The sequence below is a fragment of the Microplitis demolitor genome, chromosome 7 (assembly GCF_026212275.2).
Source record: "Microplitis demolitor isolate Queensland-Clemson2020A chromosome 7, iyMicDemo2.1a, whole genome shotgun sequence".
NCBI lineage: Eukaryota > Metazoa > Arthropoda > Insecta > Hymenoptera > Braconidae > Microplitis > Microplitis demolitor.
This window is the reverse complement of record NC_068551.1, coordinates 7,605,476-7,623,294: the sequence shown is the minus strand read 5'-3', so window position 1 is coordinate 7,623,294 and position 17,819 is coordinate 7,605,476. Positions and strand designations below refer to the sequence as shown.

At 34.8% G+C, this 17,819-nt stretch overlaps 1 protein-coding gene across 3 annotated transcripts in view; it reads right to left on the bottom strand.

Moving 5' to 3' along the window:
- Positions 1-17,819, bottom strand: part of LOC103573873 (uncharacterized) — a 49,861-nt gene that overhangs the window by 23,105 nt on the left and 8,937 nt on the right. For 2 of the 3 annotated variants that reach the window (XM_053740964.1, XM_053740962.1), the window contains one exon: positions 1,037-8,443. In XM_053740964.1, coding sequence (XP_053596939.1) covers positions 1,037-8,351 — 7,315 coding nt within the window. In that variant the 5' untranslated portion in view covers positions 8,352-8,443. The remainder of the gene's footprint in view (positions 1-1,036; positions 8,444-17,819) is intronic. The other variant, XM_053740963.1, reaches the window with a different exon arrangement.

The following is a 17,819-nucleotide window of genomic DNA, read 5'->3' as shown; positions in this document are numbered from 1 at the left end:
TTTTTTTGCTAAATAACAATGTGTTTTTTTAAAAGATTTTTTTTTAAATCTTTACTCTAATAAAAACATTATTTACTATAAAAAAATAGCTGAATGTTAAATAATAATTGTCGTCACTACTGATAACCTCAAAATAATATATAAATTATGTTAACTAAATATCTATGGTACAAAAATAAAACGTAAAAGTTAACATTTTTTGTGTGTTGCCGTTGACATTTAAAAAGTGTTAATTTTACATCTCATATTACCCGAATTTCGGGTTGAAATTCAACACGAATAATCTGTGTTTACCCTTTAGCACCCGCTGGATGGGTTTTTTATTCTTATGCTCGACTTAAAATATTTTTTTTTCTAAATAATTTCAAATGGAATGACATAGTGAAATGTTTACTATTTTTATGAAATTTAAAAATTATTTCGAACCTAGAAAATACTTAAAAAATATTTATTTTTAAAAGCCATGGGAATTTTTTCTCATCACGCGAGTGAAGTAGGGCGTAAAAATTAATACGGTTTGGGTAATTCCGAATCTTTACGGTATTCACCGCCATTTTTTTTCAGCTGTTATATCTGTCATTGTTTACAAAATTTAAAAGTAAAAACAAGTACATGAGGACGTTCAAGTTTGTAGAATTTTGTATAAATATTCAAATAAATTATAATTGCGTCATTATTGAGTATGTGCATGATAATATTTTTCTAATTAACGTTTTCGATTAAAAGTTTGAAATTTTTGGACGATGATACTCTGTACGATGTTTTCTAAAGAGGCCTGAAGGGTTAAAAAATAACACAAATATTGTGTGAACCGTTCTTAATACACAGATTATGTTAATTTCAACACATTATTTTTTACTGTGTAATTATTAAGAAATATTGTCCGATAATATATTGGTTCCGCATGGATTTTTAGAGTGCTATAAATTAATTACTTAAAAAATTTAAACAAAAACGAATTTTGGACCCTCTAATAAGTATGTTTGTATGGGTGTGTTTACAAGTAAATTTTTTAAGCATGCTGACTCTAACATACCTCTACCTGATAAGCCAGTATTATCATCGTCACTGTCATCTGAACTATCTAACTCGGACATGTCAACAACGGATTCATCGTGTCCATATCGTTTAATTTGAGTTCTTCTTCTTGGCTCAGAAATGACAAGATCCTCTTCTTCTTTTTTCTCAGTCGTATCAATTTCCGCTTTCTTAGCCCACTTCTTCCAAAAATCAGGATCATCAATATTAATATCAGATCTATTAGAAGAACAGGCAAAGCTAGCTTTGGAAAATGTAGATCCTTTTTCAGCTTCAATAGTAATTATTTGAGTTCTTCGTTCGAGAATAAGATCAATATCTTCCTCGCAAAATTTATCTCCGGCATTGTCATCGTCCATAATTGCACCGTAAGCTCCTTTCTTCAGTAAATCTTCGATTTCTTTTTTTGTCAATTGCTTGTTTCCAGGATCTTTACCACCTTGGATAGTATTCATAGATTGCAAAATAGCTTTATCAAGTCCTAATTTCATGGATGCCTTATCGAACATCTCTCGTTCGTAGGTATTACGACACAACAGACGATAAACTTTAACCATTTTCTGTTGGCCAATTCTATGACACCTTGCTTGCGCTTGTAAGTCATTCTGTGGATTCCAATCACTGTCATATATAATGACAGTATCAGCAGCAGTAAGATTTATTCCCAAACCTCCCGCTTTAGTGCATAGCAAGAAGACAAATCTGTCTGAATCAGGTTTGCTGTAACGATCAATAGCAGCTTGTCTCAAATTACCTCGAATTCTGCCATCAATTCTCTCATAAGGATATTTTTTATAGAGAAGATAATCTTCTAGTAAATCCAAGCACTTGACCATTTGGCTGAAAATTAAAACTCGATGACCGCTTGATTTCAATTTCGGTAATAACTTGTCAATAAGCACCATTTTTCCGGAACTATTAACCAACGCATGAAAATATGCTTCAGAATCTTCTTTATCTTTATAGTCAAGTTGAATTTGATCCTCAGCACCATTCAACAAAAATGGATGGATGCAACACTTTCTCAATTCCATCATTGTATTCATAAGATTAGGAATGTTTGCTGATGTAGTTCCTTTAGCTAAAAAAGAAAAATTTCTCTCTAATATACCGCGATAATATTTTTTTTGAATATTTGTTAACTCGACTTCAACAACAGTTTCTTCTTTAGGAGCTAGAGATTTCTCAACATCTTCCTTTAGTCTTCTCAACATCATAGGTTTAAGAAGAAGTTGTAATTTGTTAACTTCACTTTCACAACTCAAATTACCAAATTCTTTCAAAAAAGCTTCACTGCTAGAGAACTGGGTAGGCTCAAGAAAATTTAATAATGAAAAAAGTTCATTAACATTATTTTGAAGTGGTGTACCAGACAGAAGAACTCGATGTTCTAAATTCAATTGTCTTAAGCCTTCCAGTAGCTTACAATTTCTATTTTTTAATCTATGAGCCTCATCAATAACACACAATCTCCAATTGTAACCTTTCAACTCATTGAAATCGGTTATTATGAATTCAAAAGTTGTAATTAGAACATTAAATTTAATTAAATCTTTTATTTGTTGTCCCTTGTCATTTTTATAGTAAACTTCATATTCTTGAAGCATAGTGCGACTAGCTGCCGAGCCATGATACACAACCACATTCATGTCAGTCCATCCTTCAAATTCACGTTGCCAATTGGGAATAGTTGAAAGAGGAGCAATTATCAAAAACGGACCTCGAATACCATATTTATATACAGCATCAACAAACGTTAAAGACTGAATGGTTTTTCCTAAACCCATTTCATCGGCTAAAATACAATTATGTACGTTATACCAGGAGAAAAGTAACCAATTCAATCCTTCTAATTGGTACGGCCTTAAACTATTTCCTCCTTTGTAAATTGGTGATTCATTGAGCTTAACCCATGCCGAAGCATTAGGTTTTTTCTTCGGTTTCCATTGATCTTTTGGCGGAAGTTTATTGAACTTATGAAAAAGTGCTATTTTTTCAGGATCAACATCTTCTTCTAATTCCCACGTAGAATCTTCATATTGTAAAGAACGCCATTTAACGAGATAGTGCCTTACTGTTTCTCCAGTTATAGGATCAGTATGAGTCGCCTCATCTAATACACGATCGACTTCAACAAAGTCTGGGTTAAAGGGATCGTCTTCTGTATTCTCAAAGATGTTGGTATTTTGTTGAATTTTTTGCTTGAATCTTTTCAATTTAGCTTGTATTCTTTTATCTCCTTTGTATAATTCTTCTTCTGTTTTCCATTCGCAATGTAAGTACGAAAAATTTCTATACTTGACTAAATATTCTTCAACTTCAATAGTTCGTGATTTTGTTTCCGATTTCAAGTTTTTAGTACATCCAACCTCTTCAGATTCTTCAACTTTAGTGTCACTTGGCTCTGTGACTTCTTTCGATTCATTCGTCTGTTCACTTTCTTCTAATTCTTTCTTCGATGCTTCTTCCACCAATGGTTTATTTTCATTGGATTCTTCTTCTTCTCCTTCTCCTTCTTCTTCTTCTTTATCGTTTTTTATGTCTTCAGTTAAATTGTCAACTACTTCATCCGATTTTTCGTCTATCTGAGAATCCGTAGTTTTGTCAGAAGGATTTGACTGAGAAGATGGGGTTTGTTCAGTACTAGCAGTCTTATCATCTTCTTTAGTTTCTGTTGAAATTGGTTCTTTAATCTCTCTTTTACCCATTCTCATGCATAGAATGTGCTGTACTACCATTGAATCCTCGTCGGTAGTATTTATGTAGACAAAATTTGGTTTATTAAGCGTGATTTCAGTTGCATCACTGTCTTTTTTAGTGGATGCAACTTTTACACTGGAACCTTCTAATTTTTTAGTAGTATGTGACTCTGCAAGAGGTACTTCGTCGTCAGAAAATCTCAGCATAACATCATCGATATATTTTTTTCTGTGAGTATTTCTAGCAGACCGTCGTTTGTTAGCATCTTCGCCAGCTTCTGGAGAAGGCGGTGGAGTTGCTGCCAATTCTTCACCATCAGAATCGGGTGCCATTCGATTTTTTCGTTTTTTGAAACTTCTAGGTGATCGCCCAGTAGACGATTTACCTCCAACTGATCGTTTCCGAGAGGATTTCTTTTTAGCTGGAGTTATTGATTCAGAAGATTTTTTCAAGTCATCTTTTTTTGTATCTTCATCTAGTTCCTCAGCATCAACTTTTTCTTCATCTTCATCTTTCTCTGTCAAAATTGGTTCAACAGTGGACGAGTCTACGTGTTCTTGATCATCCTGAATCGGTGCATCATTGCATTTTATATCTGCATCTTGCACACTTTTTGAATCAGATACATTTCCGATTTCACGTCCTGTTTCTTCATCAGCGGAATCAGACTGCACAGCTTTTTTTCTTCCACGCTTAAAGCATTCTTTTCCTTCTTTGTCTTTTTTCTTCCTTCCTTTAGATTTTATTTCCTTACAAGACTTTGGCTCTTTCTTTACTGACTTTTCTTTTGCTTCTTTAGATTCTTTTGGCTTCCGTGGTTTCCTAGGTTGTCGCGACTTTCTACTTTTATTCCATTCGTCCTCTGTATTACCAGATGATGGTTTATTATCTTCGAAATCAGCTACACTATCAATTATATTACTACTGTCTCCAGGAGTGACTAGATTGTCTGATACAGGTTGTTCTGGCTGTGATATAGACTGATTCAAAACAGGTGTAATTACTTCTTTATCGACTTTCTTTCTATTTTTCTTCGTTCTTGGAGTACCTTTGCTACGGCCGCGGCCCGTTGTACTAGAAACTTGAGGACTATCAACAACCGCAGAGCTAAAGAGTGGTGTTTGCAAAATACAATGAGCTCCACCATTACATTGATCATTAGTTTCATGCTGCTGCAGTGCTTGTAACTTTTCCTGTAGGGCAGTGATTTTTTCCTGATTTTCAGGGGATGGAGCCATACAAAATAGTTCTTGAAGTTGTTGCTGCAGTGCAGCTCTTTCCTGATGATGCGTCATTACTGAAGAAGAACTATTCAAGCCTCCTCCTACAACGTTTGATGTTTGCCCGGAAGACATTCCATATATTTTTGGTATAGCTGTATTCCCTACAATTTCGGCACCAGTGTGATACTGCGGCTGCCCTGATCCTACAATCATTTCGTTCGGGTAAATCCCACTCTGTTTTTGAATATTTGTGTACTCGCCGAAACCTGATTGAACCGAATGAGGCGATTGACTGTTGGGTAAGGGGCCGGTAGTAGTTTGATGAGATACAACCCCAACATTTGTAGATTGGACTACAGAAGGTAGTTGCGATTGAACATCCATATGTGTCTGCGGAATAGACTGTGTTGCTTGCAATTGAGATGATGCATTATTGTTATTATTATTATTACAACTTATATTAATTTGTTGAGTGACAAGAGACTGTTGTGATTGCATTGGAGGTATCACTGGAGATTGTTGTTGAGATTGATGAGGTGGTTGAGGTATTGAAGATTGCGCTGATGATTGTTGATTCATTTGTACTGCTGGCATAGCTGGAGGAAGTTGGATGTTATGACTTTGTGTCGTTTGAAGTGGCTGAATTGGACCTGTTTGTGATGTTTGGCCCAAAAGTAGTGATTGAGTAGCATCTGTCGACATTTGTTGTTGCTGCTGTTGTTGTTGTTGTGGTTGTTGTGGTTGTTGTTGTTGTTGTTGTTGTTGCTGCTGCTGCTGCTGTTGAAAAACTGGCTGAGATTGTTGATTGATTTGAGATTGAGATTGATTAATTAAGGGTTGTTGAGAGACTTGAGATTGAACTGAATCAGCCAATGATTGTTGCTGTGGTTGCAACATTTGCGATTGTCCTGTCTGAATGGATTGTTGACTTGTTAACGTCTGTTGCGATTGTAAATGAGTTTGATTAATCTGTAAATGGTGCAGATGGTTGGGTAAAGATTGGTGAGGTTGTTGCTCATTTTGAGATTGTATATGTTGTGGTACTATAGACTGTCCTGTATGAAGTTGCTGTATTTGCTGTGGTTGTGATGGGCTCATAATTGAATGTTGAGAAGATGTTATTGCAGGTGCTTCGGAAGTTGGTAAATTTTGATACGAATTTAACTCAGATTGTTCATCAACTTTCGAATTTGACGCTTCATTATCTTCACTAGATATTGTTATAGAAGCTGAAGTATTATTTGATGACTGTAATGGCATCGTTGGTGGGGGTGTGCTACAATCAATATTGCCGCTTGTACTCGAAGCTGGAAGTGTCTGCACAGATTCGATTTCTAAAGATTTTATTACAGCACTTTGTTCAATTTTTTGCGTTGATTTGCTTATAACTGAATCTTCTGTTGGTTGATTAAGTGTTTCTACACTTTTTTTAGTATTCGACTGCTCTACGATCTCAGAATCTTGAGAAGATCCAACTACAGTGTTTGATATATTTTCAGATGAATCTCTTGTTGTTCCAACAATATTATGTACATTTTCATTACTACTAACAGGAAACATCGATACTTGTTCTGTCATTGAAGTTGGCTGAGAATCAGTGATATTTCGACTGTCAGTAACATTCATATTTGACATCATTTGCGATTGAGGATGTCCTTGTGGCTGGTGTTGTGGCTGAGTTTGCTGTGGTTGAGACGATTGTAACTGTGGATGTGGAGGTTGAGAATGTTGTTGTGATTGCTGCTGTTGCGAATGAGGCCATTGAGACGGAACTGGCATTCTTGGATTAGGCATCATCGGCATTGAATTTTTTGGCGACGCAATAAGATTAGAAGAATGAGACATTGGCGGTCGAGTTTGAAATTGAGTATAATCTTGCGCAGATTTATTTGAATTAGAAGTAGCTACACCAGGGATAACCATTTGTTCCAATGCTTGTAGAGTAGTCTGCTGAGGAGTAATGGATGAATTTAAAGTCATTGATGCAGATGGACAAGGTGGTACAGAACTAGTCTGATTCGATTGTTGTTGATGTGAAATTTGAACTTGTGAATGTGGTGACAGAGTTGCCGGTTTAACTGGCGACATTATTGGCCTCGGAGACATTTGTTGTTGAACAGGTGGTGGTCGTGGGGACATTTGTGGTCTTGGAGACATTTGAGGAGACAATTGAGGAAACGTAGCACGATATTGAGGACTTGTAGCAAGTTTTGACTGCCCAAATTGCGTATTGGAACCCGTATGTTGTGAAGTCGGGAGCGGTTGCCCTGAATGCTGCGTTCCTGGAAGCTGTGGTGATGTATGTGGAGGACCAGGGTGTTGCGCTCCAGTGTGTTGTGGTTGATTAAATACTGGGGGTGTGTGATGGGGATACTGCGAATCTAAAGGCTGCTGCTGGTTGACAGGATGTTGCTGCGAATGTTGGGGATATTGTGAATGCGACGGATGACTTTGATGAGTCGCGAGGGACGGATGATGATGTGGCATTCGTTGTGACTGTTGTGGGCTCTGTTGTTGTTGCTGCTGTTGTTGTTGTTGTTGTTGTTGCTGCTGCTGATGCATTGCTGACGCAAAACTCGAAAAACCACCAGATGTCTGATATATTCCTGCTGGATTTTGTTGATAATGTTGTTGCTGGCTGACCATATGTTGATAAACAACACCTGTACCTCCAGCTTGCATACTTTGATGAGGTACACCTATATTTCCTAGCATACCTTGCTGCGGCCCAAAATGTTGCTGCTGTGGAATCTTCTGATTGATCCCTGATTGATCTTGTGACTGAGAATACTGAGACATATGCTGTCTATAAGATGTTGATTGAGGTGCCATTTGATTATAGTGCCTCTGTAGTTGAGTATACGAACTGTTCCCAGACCATCCTTGCATATTTGGATCCATACCCATACTTGCTCTTGCCATTTGATGTTGTTGCTCCATAGAATACATATTGTCTGAATAACCTGGATACTGGCTTCCTGTTATAGGATGTGGACCTCTATGCTGTGGGATCATATTTCTAACTTGATTTTGGAATGATCCAGGTACAATACTTCTTTGCGCAGAATTACTGTCAAATGTTCCTAAATTTTGATTAAACATTGTGCGCTGATTTGGATTCTGTAATTGATTTGCGTTACTAAATTCAGCACCACCAAAGGATGCTAATTTCTGCAGAGGAGATTCTTGCGAAATACTATACGATGAATTAATGTAACTCCCTCCTCCGTTAGGTCCAGAATTCGTACCATCTCGAGATGTTACGACAGGATTAGCTGCGCCGGCTGGATCGAAATGATCATTCCCTCCAAGATCAGGAAGGGCATCAAGCATCGAGCCACTGACATCTTCTCCAAATAGATCGTATGAGTCCATGTCTTTACGCTTCATTACTCCTAGCCTCCATCATAGGCATGAGAGAGTATTGACTAACATGTGCTATTATCAGCAGTGTACCCATCTTTCAAGAAGTTTATTACTTTCTGTAACAAGAAATTAAATTATTCATTACGATTTGTAAGTTATAGACAATCACACTCAATTTTTATAACATAAGACAGTATTCAATCGAGCATATATTGCGGTAATAATTATTTTTTTTTTTTTGTAAAACTAGTTGAATATACTTCAATAAATTTTAATTTGTAATAAAATAAATGATTCCCATCAAATTACATTAAGCATTCCTTGATGAATCCTTCCAAAAAAAAACAAGAATGATGATGTTAATATTAAATTTTTTTTACTTTCGAGAAACGAAGTTTAAAAAATTTGTTGACTTCGAGTAAATTTTGACGTATTATCTTGTACATTTTACGTCGAGTTTATAATGACTTCTTAACTGAAAGAAATCAGCATTGATGAATTTATTTTCTACTAATTATAAATGAACATTTAGCTTTTCAGCTTTCCAACAAGAAAATTAACAATGCTATTAAATTTCGTTGGAAAAAAATGGTAAAAAAACGTCTTTTTTTTAACCTTTCGTTACTCGCGCTATGAGCGTGACGCCGCCTTTTTGACTAAAATTGCAATAAACGTTACTGTATGGATATTAGTGACTTTATACTTAACCAATTCTTTCTTTGAAATCTATATTTCTGTTATATATGTATATAATTAATAAATATACACTTTAAATATAAAAAAAAGATATTTATGTATAACAAGAATGTGAAAAAGCGGCACAGTGCTCATTATGCGAGTTAAATTGTCGATTCAATTTTTGTAACCACGTTGCCAAACTTACTGTTGTTACTGTAAGAAATAATTCATTACAGTAGTATGATTTGGCAACGCTGCATTTCATTTAGCATGGGCGGCACAGTGCTCGCCACGCGATGAAAATCGTCGGGCGAGTGGACGCGAGTAACGAAAGGTTAAAAAAACAGCGTACAAAAGTATTTTCGAGCTCGAAAATGTATTCACAACAATGTTTTCAAGTTCAAGGAGCTCGAAAACAGCGGGCAGTTTAGGGATAGTCTGCAGGTTCAACCGATAAACAGATTTTTTTTCAAGTATCGAATTAATTATTCGCCCAAGTGGGCGAATAAAAGATTTGACACTTCTTAGAATCATCCTTAAATAAATAAATTGTTGTTTTGGTGGCGAGATTATTTCTTTTAACGCCAAAAATGTAACAGAAATCTCTTGCGATAAGAGAGTTACTGTAGCTCACCGATAGTCTAAACAGATGACGATGCATGGGACTCGAGCCATGACGATTTTCTCACATGAAACCTGAGATGCATCGTCAACATTCCGATAAATGTATACAATCGAAGAGCAGCAGAATCGAACCAGTTGATCTCAAGATCTGGTAGAGCTAAGATGTATTTTTGCCATTCGGACGTCAAGGCAAAAATACATATTCGTATTTTATTTAATATACGCTAAACATAGTTAAATTTCGGGCGCTACTACCAGCAGCCCAGAAGCTTCCTATCAGCATCCGAATAATTAATGCTAAGAAGCCGAAGATCAGACAAGAAGGCTCATTTGTGCCGCGTATGCCGGACGATAGTTGAAGACCTTTAGAGATCCTATCACGGTCCGTCCCAATTACAGTTTACTACCGAAATCGTTATTCAGCGCTGGGATTTGAAGTGGAGTGTCCAACATCAACCTTTCAGAGGATTAACCTGCCTTTTGGAAGAGTATAAGCGGTGGAACGTAACTTCCAGTCATTTACGTAGACCGACTGCAGACATCCTCGGGGACCATTTTCTTCTACGACCTCCATTACGGATATTATTCGCAGATCCACTTCAAGGCTACCAGCAGGGATAACTATGCACCTCATATTGTTTATCACAGTAAGTGCCAAATTTTAAAGTAATAAAAATTAAGGAATCCAAGTGATCATCACGGAAGGTCAATCAATACTCTATTGTTGCCCACCTGAATATTTATAAATATTTGGATTATTTCTTTCCTTTTTTTCTCGATTATAGTTCACCATGTATGTAGGCCTTGCCTGTCACATGGTATACAATTTTACTTAGCTCATTTTTTCTTATTACGCGGTTTTGTGCAGCTGTGGACCGAGTTATGCCTGCTGATTTACATCATTACAGAATGCTCTACACCTCTACAATCGTAATGCTCACCTCAGTGAGAATGTAGTAGCAAGGAGAAACCACAGAAAAAAAACCCATTGCCGATACAGTTGAACCGACGAAGTTTCAGTGATCAATAAAATTCCCATTTTACCGATCACTGGATCCTCAACCCACGCCAAACACTGCTCCAACCTCAGGAAATAGAGAGACTCTGGTCACAGTGGACTTGGAAAGGCCCCCCGAGGTACCAGACTTTTAGCGCTGGTTAACATGCTTGTGTAGGATCAGTGGTGGGGCGCAAGTTCTTCCCATATCTTATGTAAAGGGCTTCCTCCACTTGTTTCTTTCGGGTTCCCAACAAGCAATTATCCGCTTGTTCATCCCCTGATAGATTTTCTACTTTCCCGAACTTGTCAACTCTAATTAATCAAGTCAAATCACAGTTAGGAAAATGCTCGGGGAATGACAAGCATCAAAAAATTTAATGTAACAGGACCGTTAGGTCCACCTCCGTTCGACGGGAGGCCGATACCTCGCCCTTTCGGACATACTCGCGCTGCGTAACCCTATTTGTATATTATGACTCCACCATATATTATAAAAGCGAAATATGAGCATATGCTCACATTTGCTTACCCATTAGGCATGCAGTGCATGTGGGTGCCTCACGCACAGCCACCACGAGTCCGACCGCACATGGACCCAAGCACTCCTCCCATCTCAGGAAATAAAGAGACTCTGGTCGAAGTGGGGCTTGGAATGGGTCCCCCATGGTACCAGACTTCAGCTCTGGTCAACTGCTTGCGTAAGATAAGTGGTGGGACGCAAGTTCTCCCCAACCCATACGGGTTACCTCCACTTATAATCACTAAGGATTTGAGACAAGCCAATATATACATTCGCCATCATTTGTCACCTAGTGTTCACTTATCTCCAAGCTTTTTGGGGATGCCATTAGTGTTTTAAGTCATAAAAATGGCGGCGATAGTTCCACTCGGGAAAATGATAAGTATCAGAATTAAAATTCTGAATGCCTTCAATCAGCGGGCAGAAACATTATTTATTTTTGCCCAAGAGACAAAGCACTTATGTTTCTGCCCGCTGATTGTAAACATTCACAATTTACGCGTTTGCTTATATTTTTTTCGCGACATTGGACTGAAATCGGATTGTTTCCATTGGCTACAGAGACATTGGAACTTCAAGTTTCAATGCTAATATCATGAAAAATATTGTCGCTTCTGCTATATCCGAATCGTAATTATTACGATCGCAAAGTTTTCAATTATATTTATCTTAATACATAATAACAATTACAAAGCATATGATTAATCCTATTATATGAAATGGTAATCGTTACCATATTGCGTTAGTAATATAAACAATCTGACGCAGCTGCGACTGTTCGATTGATACAAAAAATATTGATTACAAATAAACAAACAAGACTTGAATCGTGAGTTTCAAAAGAATTTTTGAAATTAAAAATAAAAAGCTAATTAAAATACAATTGTGTTGATCAGTTATGTGTATCGAGATTTACAGGATTACGAGCTTTCATACGAGACAATTAACAAAACTGATTTCTTGGATTAAAATACTTTATTTTAACTCAATGATATCAAACTTAACATGAGATTGAAACTATTCTTCAATAAATTGTCTTTATACCGACATGTTTTTAACTCACCTAGGTGCAGTTAAAAAAGTGTAGAAATGATTTAGCGTGAAAGAGATAGTCGTACCGAACGAAGTGATTTTAAAGCACCCTCAGCGCTTTTCCGAGTGCACCACAGAAAATTTTAGCTTGGTGTCGTCATCTGTTGAGAGGTTGATTTTCTGTTAGAGCAGTTTCCTTTTTTATGGTAAATTGTTAGCAGTTGCATTCCGTCTTAGAGTGCTCTAACTTTGTCTAATAAAATACGAATCAACGTATTACGACGAATTCAAATGTATTCAGGAATTTACCGCAGTCAATCCTTAATTATGCAATTCTGGACATGTAGTTTCAATATTCAATTCAAATCAATTATTCTGTAATTGTGTAGTTTGGTAGCAGTCGGAAGGAGCAAACTATACAATTCTACATGGATTCGGTGTAGTTGGTGAATTGAAATGAGTTGTAGTGAGGACTTGAAATTATAAAAATTCCAAGTCTTCAGTTGGTAGAGATGTACTGGTGGGGAGAAGCAAAATATTCTATTTTACATGTTTACGGTATAACAGTTAAATTGAAATGAGATTTAGTGAGGATTTGATTTCATTTATTGAGAATACGACCTGTGGGATTTTTCAATGATCTCGGTGGAATAACAATCGATTCAGCAAACGTCCACATATTTCATACTATATTAAGAAACACGTAAAAAACTGTTTAAATTCATTTGGTTGTAGAACGTGGTACGATTCTTCAGATAATCCAGCGGGTTTAGAAGATACAAGTAGTGTTCTAGACGAAAAAAAAATCGCAAAAAACTATCGAATAGTAATTTATCTATTGTGTGCGATCGTGTTTAAGATGCGAGGTGTGAGGATTGGAGCCTAAACTGAAAGCGAGGGTACCACCACACGAGCGTCTCATTTAGTGCCTATAAATTGCAGGTTATAACCCGCGTTTATTTATTTGGTAAGAATGTTTTTGAGTATTTATGGAAAATGAGAGAGAGGTCGGTAAGTGTATGAATTAATTTGATGATAAGTGTCGTACATTTCAAGTGTCTGATACAAAAAATATTTCATCAGAATTTTTTTGTAACGAGATAGATCTTAAAATGTTATTAATGAAAGGAAATTACAGAAAGAACAATAAGTAATCATGGAAAAACAAAGCATACTATTTGTTGTTACAATTGACAATACTATTTGAATACAAATATGTAGTAATAATTGTTTTCTAAAGTATTCATTTTGCAGATGAACACTAAAATAAATTAGATTTTTTATGTAATGACAATAATAAAAAAATAAAATGTTGTAATTATGAAATAATTACTTTTTACATACATTACATATTGATTAAGTTTATTAATAAATTTTATTTAATCATATTTGGGTGCAGTATAGAGATTTTACCTATTTTTAGGTGCGTATACTCGTCCAGTAAACTACTAACAAAATTGAAATGATCTGTAGTGAGGGCTTGGATTTATGAAAATTACAAGTCTTTGGTTGTAAGCAGAGAGTGGTAAGGAGGAGAAAAATATTCCTTTCTACTTGTATTCGGTATGGCAGGCGAATTTAAATAAGCTGCAGTGAGGACTTGAATTCATGAAACTTACAAATCCTCACTTGGTAGGAGATCAGTGGTGAGAAGGAGCAATACATGTTTTAGTTGAATTCGGTATAGCAAGTGACTTTGAATGAACTGTAGTGAAGATTTGGACCTAAAAAAAAGTAAAAATCCTCTATCGGTAAGGAGTCGGCTTACGTACTTATCATAGACGGATACGTGAAAATAGACACTGATAGTTAACAGACATATTGAACCCTCCAAAAAGTCATCGACGGGTATACCACCAAAAAATCAAAATATTTTGTTGACCAGCGCCTGAGGCAGCCGTTCAGCACGCACGTGGCTCGGGCGATCACCAAAGTTAAGTAGTATCGAGTATGATTACTATTTGGCTGGGTTTTCTCTGTGGTATTCCTATGCCACTACACCTCCATTGCACAAGGAAGGTAGTAGGGCATCACCGTGATGATGCAGTACAGTCATATGCACGATTTGGGCCACAGCCGCAAAAATTAAGTGGTAGAGTCAAAGTAGAAAAAAATTTGCGCGCCTACTTTCGGGAAAAAGTAAAAGTTTAAGTAAGGATCGATCAGTAAGTCTTATATACTTAGTTTGTAAAATAGGCAAAAACAAACAATGAGAGAGGCGAGATAAAAGTATGAAATAAAAGAGAATTTGAAGGTAAAGTCTTGTAAAACACGATGAGTGATACAAGTAAAAATAAAATAAAATAAATAAAGATTTTGTTGATTGTATATATTTTCAGCACTTATTTAACTTGTATCTTTTTATAGAATTCTTACGTTCGATACCATTGGCTCTTACTTGGGAATTACGAGTTTTCAAGAAGTTATACATGAAAAAAACGAAGTGATTTATATTATCGTGATGGCTTGCTATAACTATCGACTTGTAAATGAATATTATTCAAAATTAATTAACCAAAAAAAAAAAACGATTATTAACATAATATGAAATAAAGTGCATTGGAATTTAATTATTTAAGATATTGACGGCTTGAAAATGCAAAGTAATGTAAAAGCAAGTGTATACAAAAAAAGTTTATTTCTACTTATATTTATATATATATATATATATATATATATATATATATATATATATATATATAATCCCTTGAACCTACCTAAACTTGTTAATAAATTTTAATAATTTGCGATAGATTTGAAAAAAATGTTTAAGATAACTGTAACTAAGAATCTAGTTTTCAGAGATGATAAAACGCGAAAACCGTGAGTGTGTTAAATGAAGTATTTTTATCTATAGGACATGGCTGTTATCGAATCAACATCTACGGCCGCTAGAATACCCAACTTCCAGTGAGAATGAAAACTACTCCGATTACGAACCATTCGATTATGAGAAAATTTTAACAAGTCACAATAAACTAAAATTGATTCCGCCTTCAGGAAGCTCAAACATATATAAATATACTTGTTAATTATCGGACGAGACATTCACTGACTCGACCTGCGAGTTCTTTGATGGAATAGAATTAAAAACCGTAGAATGCCAAAGTCCCCTCAGGTGGTTCCAAATAATTTCGAACGGTTTACAAGAAAATAAAAAAGTTCGGAAAATCCAAAGGTACACACCTCATAACCCTCATTTGAATTTGAAGTGAAAATAAATTGCATAGTTGAATTATAGAGTAAAACTAAAGGAAATTTTTTTGCTATTATCATACCACTGTTTATGTCAACATTTAACGTCCGAAAATAGAAAAGAATTAAGAAAGAGGTGTGCAAAAAAGTCCGGGTGTAGCATCGATAAAAGGCCCATAACAGAACAAATCTATATTAGGTAAATTTTTTTAAAAATCTAGGTATTGTATTTGTCCTCATGGTCAACTTTTCAAAAAATTTTGTCATAACCTATCATAATTAATTGAATAGAGTTCGAAAATACCATTCGTTGAAAAATTTATATATGTATGTATATATATTAAGGTGTTTTAAAAAAACAAACAATTTTTTTTATGGTGTTCGAAAATTGAAAGTATAAATAAAAATAAAAATTTTGGCACCAATCCGAGCTCTTAATAATGATATTAAGGTTTGCCTCAATCCATTTTTCTATTTTCCATTTAAATAACACGGGAAAAAAATTTTTTTTTTAGAATTTTCTAGCTCCCAAACTAATCAACGAATTTCTATGCATAATGCATTATTTGTAGGAAATTGAACGCTCTACGAAAAAAGTCTCTTATAATTTTTCGATAAATCCCACTGTTCAAAAGTTATTTAAGCCTTCAGATGCGTTTTCATTTGTTTCTCTATTCGCACTCAACTGGATAAACGGTACTATCTCTGTTACACTTGTACATTAAATAGGAACTTTGTCCAAGCTTTTCTCGTAAACAAATGGAAGTTATCAAAAAATTCAAGTGCACTTCGCTAGTTCGTAGAGTAAAGCATCGGGTCTGTGTCTTTATTTTGCGTTTAGAGCTTTTATTTTAGAGAAAAGCTGGGACAAAATTATCTGAAAACCGTTCTTCAGTCAAATTTATCGTAAATTTTGAGATTTTTTTACTTTTCCGGCCAAGCTATCAGTCGTATCAAAAAATTTCATTAAAACTTTTTATAGACAATTTTATTCCTCACAAATTATTCTGAATAAAGTTTTTCGAAATTCCACATTGTTTACAAGTTATTTTCATTTCAATGTCAAACTCTTGAAATTAATCAGAAATCTATCTTTTTAAGAGCTTAACATTGAAATGAGAATAACTTGTGATCAATGTGGAATTTCGAAAAACTTTATTTATAATAATTTGTAAGGAATAAAATTATCTACAAAAAGTTTTGCCGGAAAAGTGAAAAAGTCTCAAAATTTACGATAAATTTGACTTAAGGCTTAAATAACTTTTGAACAGTGGGATTTATCAAAAAATGATAAGAGACTTTTTTTGTAGAGCGTTCAATTTCCTACAAATAATGTATTGTGCATAAAAATCCGTTGATTAGTTTGGGAACTAGAAAATTCTAAAAAAAAAAAAAAAATTTTTTTCCCGTGTTATTTAAATGGAAAATAGAAAAATGGATTGAGGCAAACCTTAATATCATTATTAAGAGCCCGGATTGGTGCCAAAATTTGTATTTTTAGTTGTACTTTCAATTTTCGTACACCATAAAAAAAAAAATTGTTTGTTTTTTTCAAACACCCTAATATATATATATATAACCAAGTTTTGAGGACACGACTGCGGTTACAATTATTATCTAATCTTGATGAAATTTTTCACACTCATTCTATGGACGATTATCACGGTCAAGTTCGAAGATGGGCTAAATCGGTTAATTAGTTTAGAAGTTATGGCTGTTTGAAATTTCCACGATTTTACAAAAAAATTAGTTTTTATCCACTTTCATGTTCATATAATTTTAAAACTAATCCTCATAGACAATTTCCGTAAAAAGTATCTGAAAGCTTGTTTAAGAAGCTTTAATTTATGACCTTAAACTTTGTGTTTGGATCATTTCTTCCAATAATTTGATAGCTTTGAAAATTTTTATGGAATCAAAAAATGATGAAAATATGGTTTTTTTTCCACATAACTCAAGCATTTCCCATTATAATCCAATTTCGTCAGTTGTATTTTGTTGTGAACAAAATAAGCTTTAAATTTCACAGCTATTTTCTATTTTAAAGATATCTCTTTTATCACTAATGATGTTTCAAATGCACCTGTACGCTCTATGATTGACAGTTTTACTGTTTTATGATACTTTTAAAGCATTGAAAATTTTTTTCTAATATAGAAACGTGCATCTTCATGGTTTTAAGTCTTAATAACTTATGCACTACACATTAAAATCTATTTCCATTAAATTTTTCTTGTCGCTAATAATATAATCTTTTGATTTGTTTGCACTGGAAGATAATATTTTGTTAATAGAAATACCATTAGGCGATAGTAACCATCTAAAAATTAAATAAACATTGTAGACTATGAATATAGCAATACTTTATTTGCGAAAGGTTTATATTGGCGCATTTGCAGTTGTTAAGATGAATGCCCACACATATTTAGGCTGAAAATTAAAG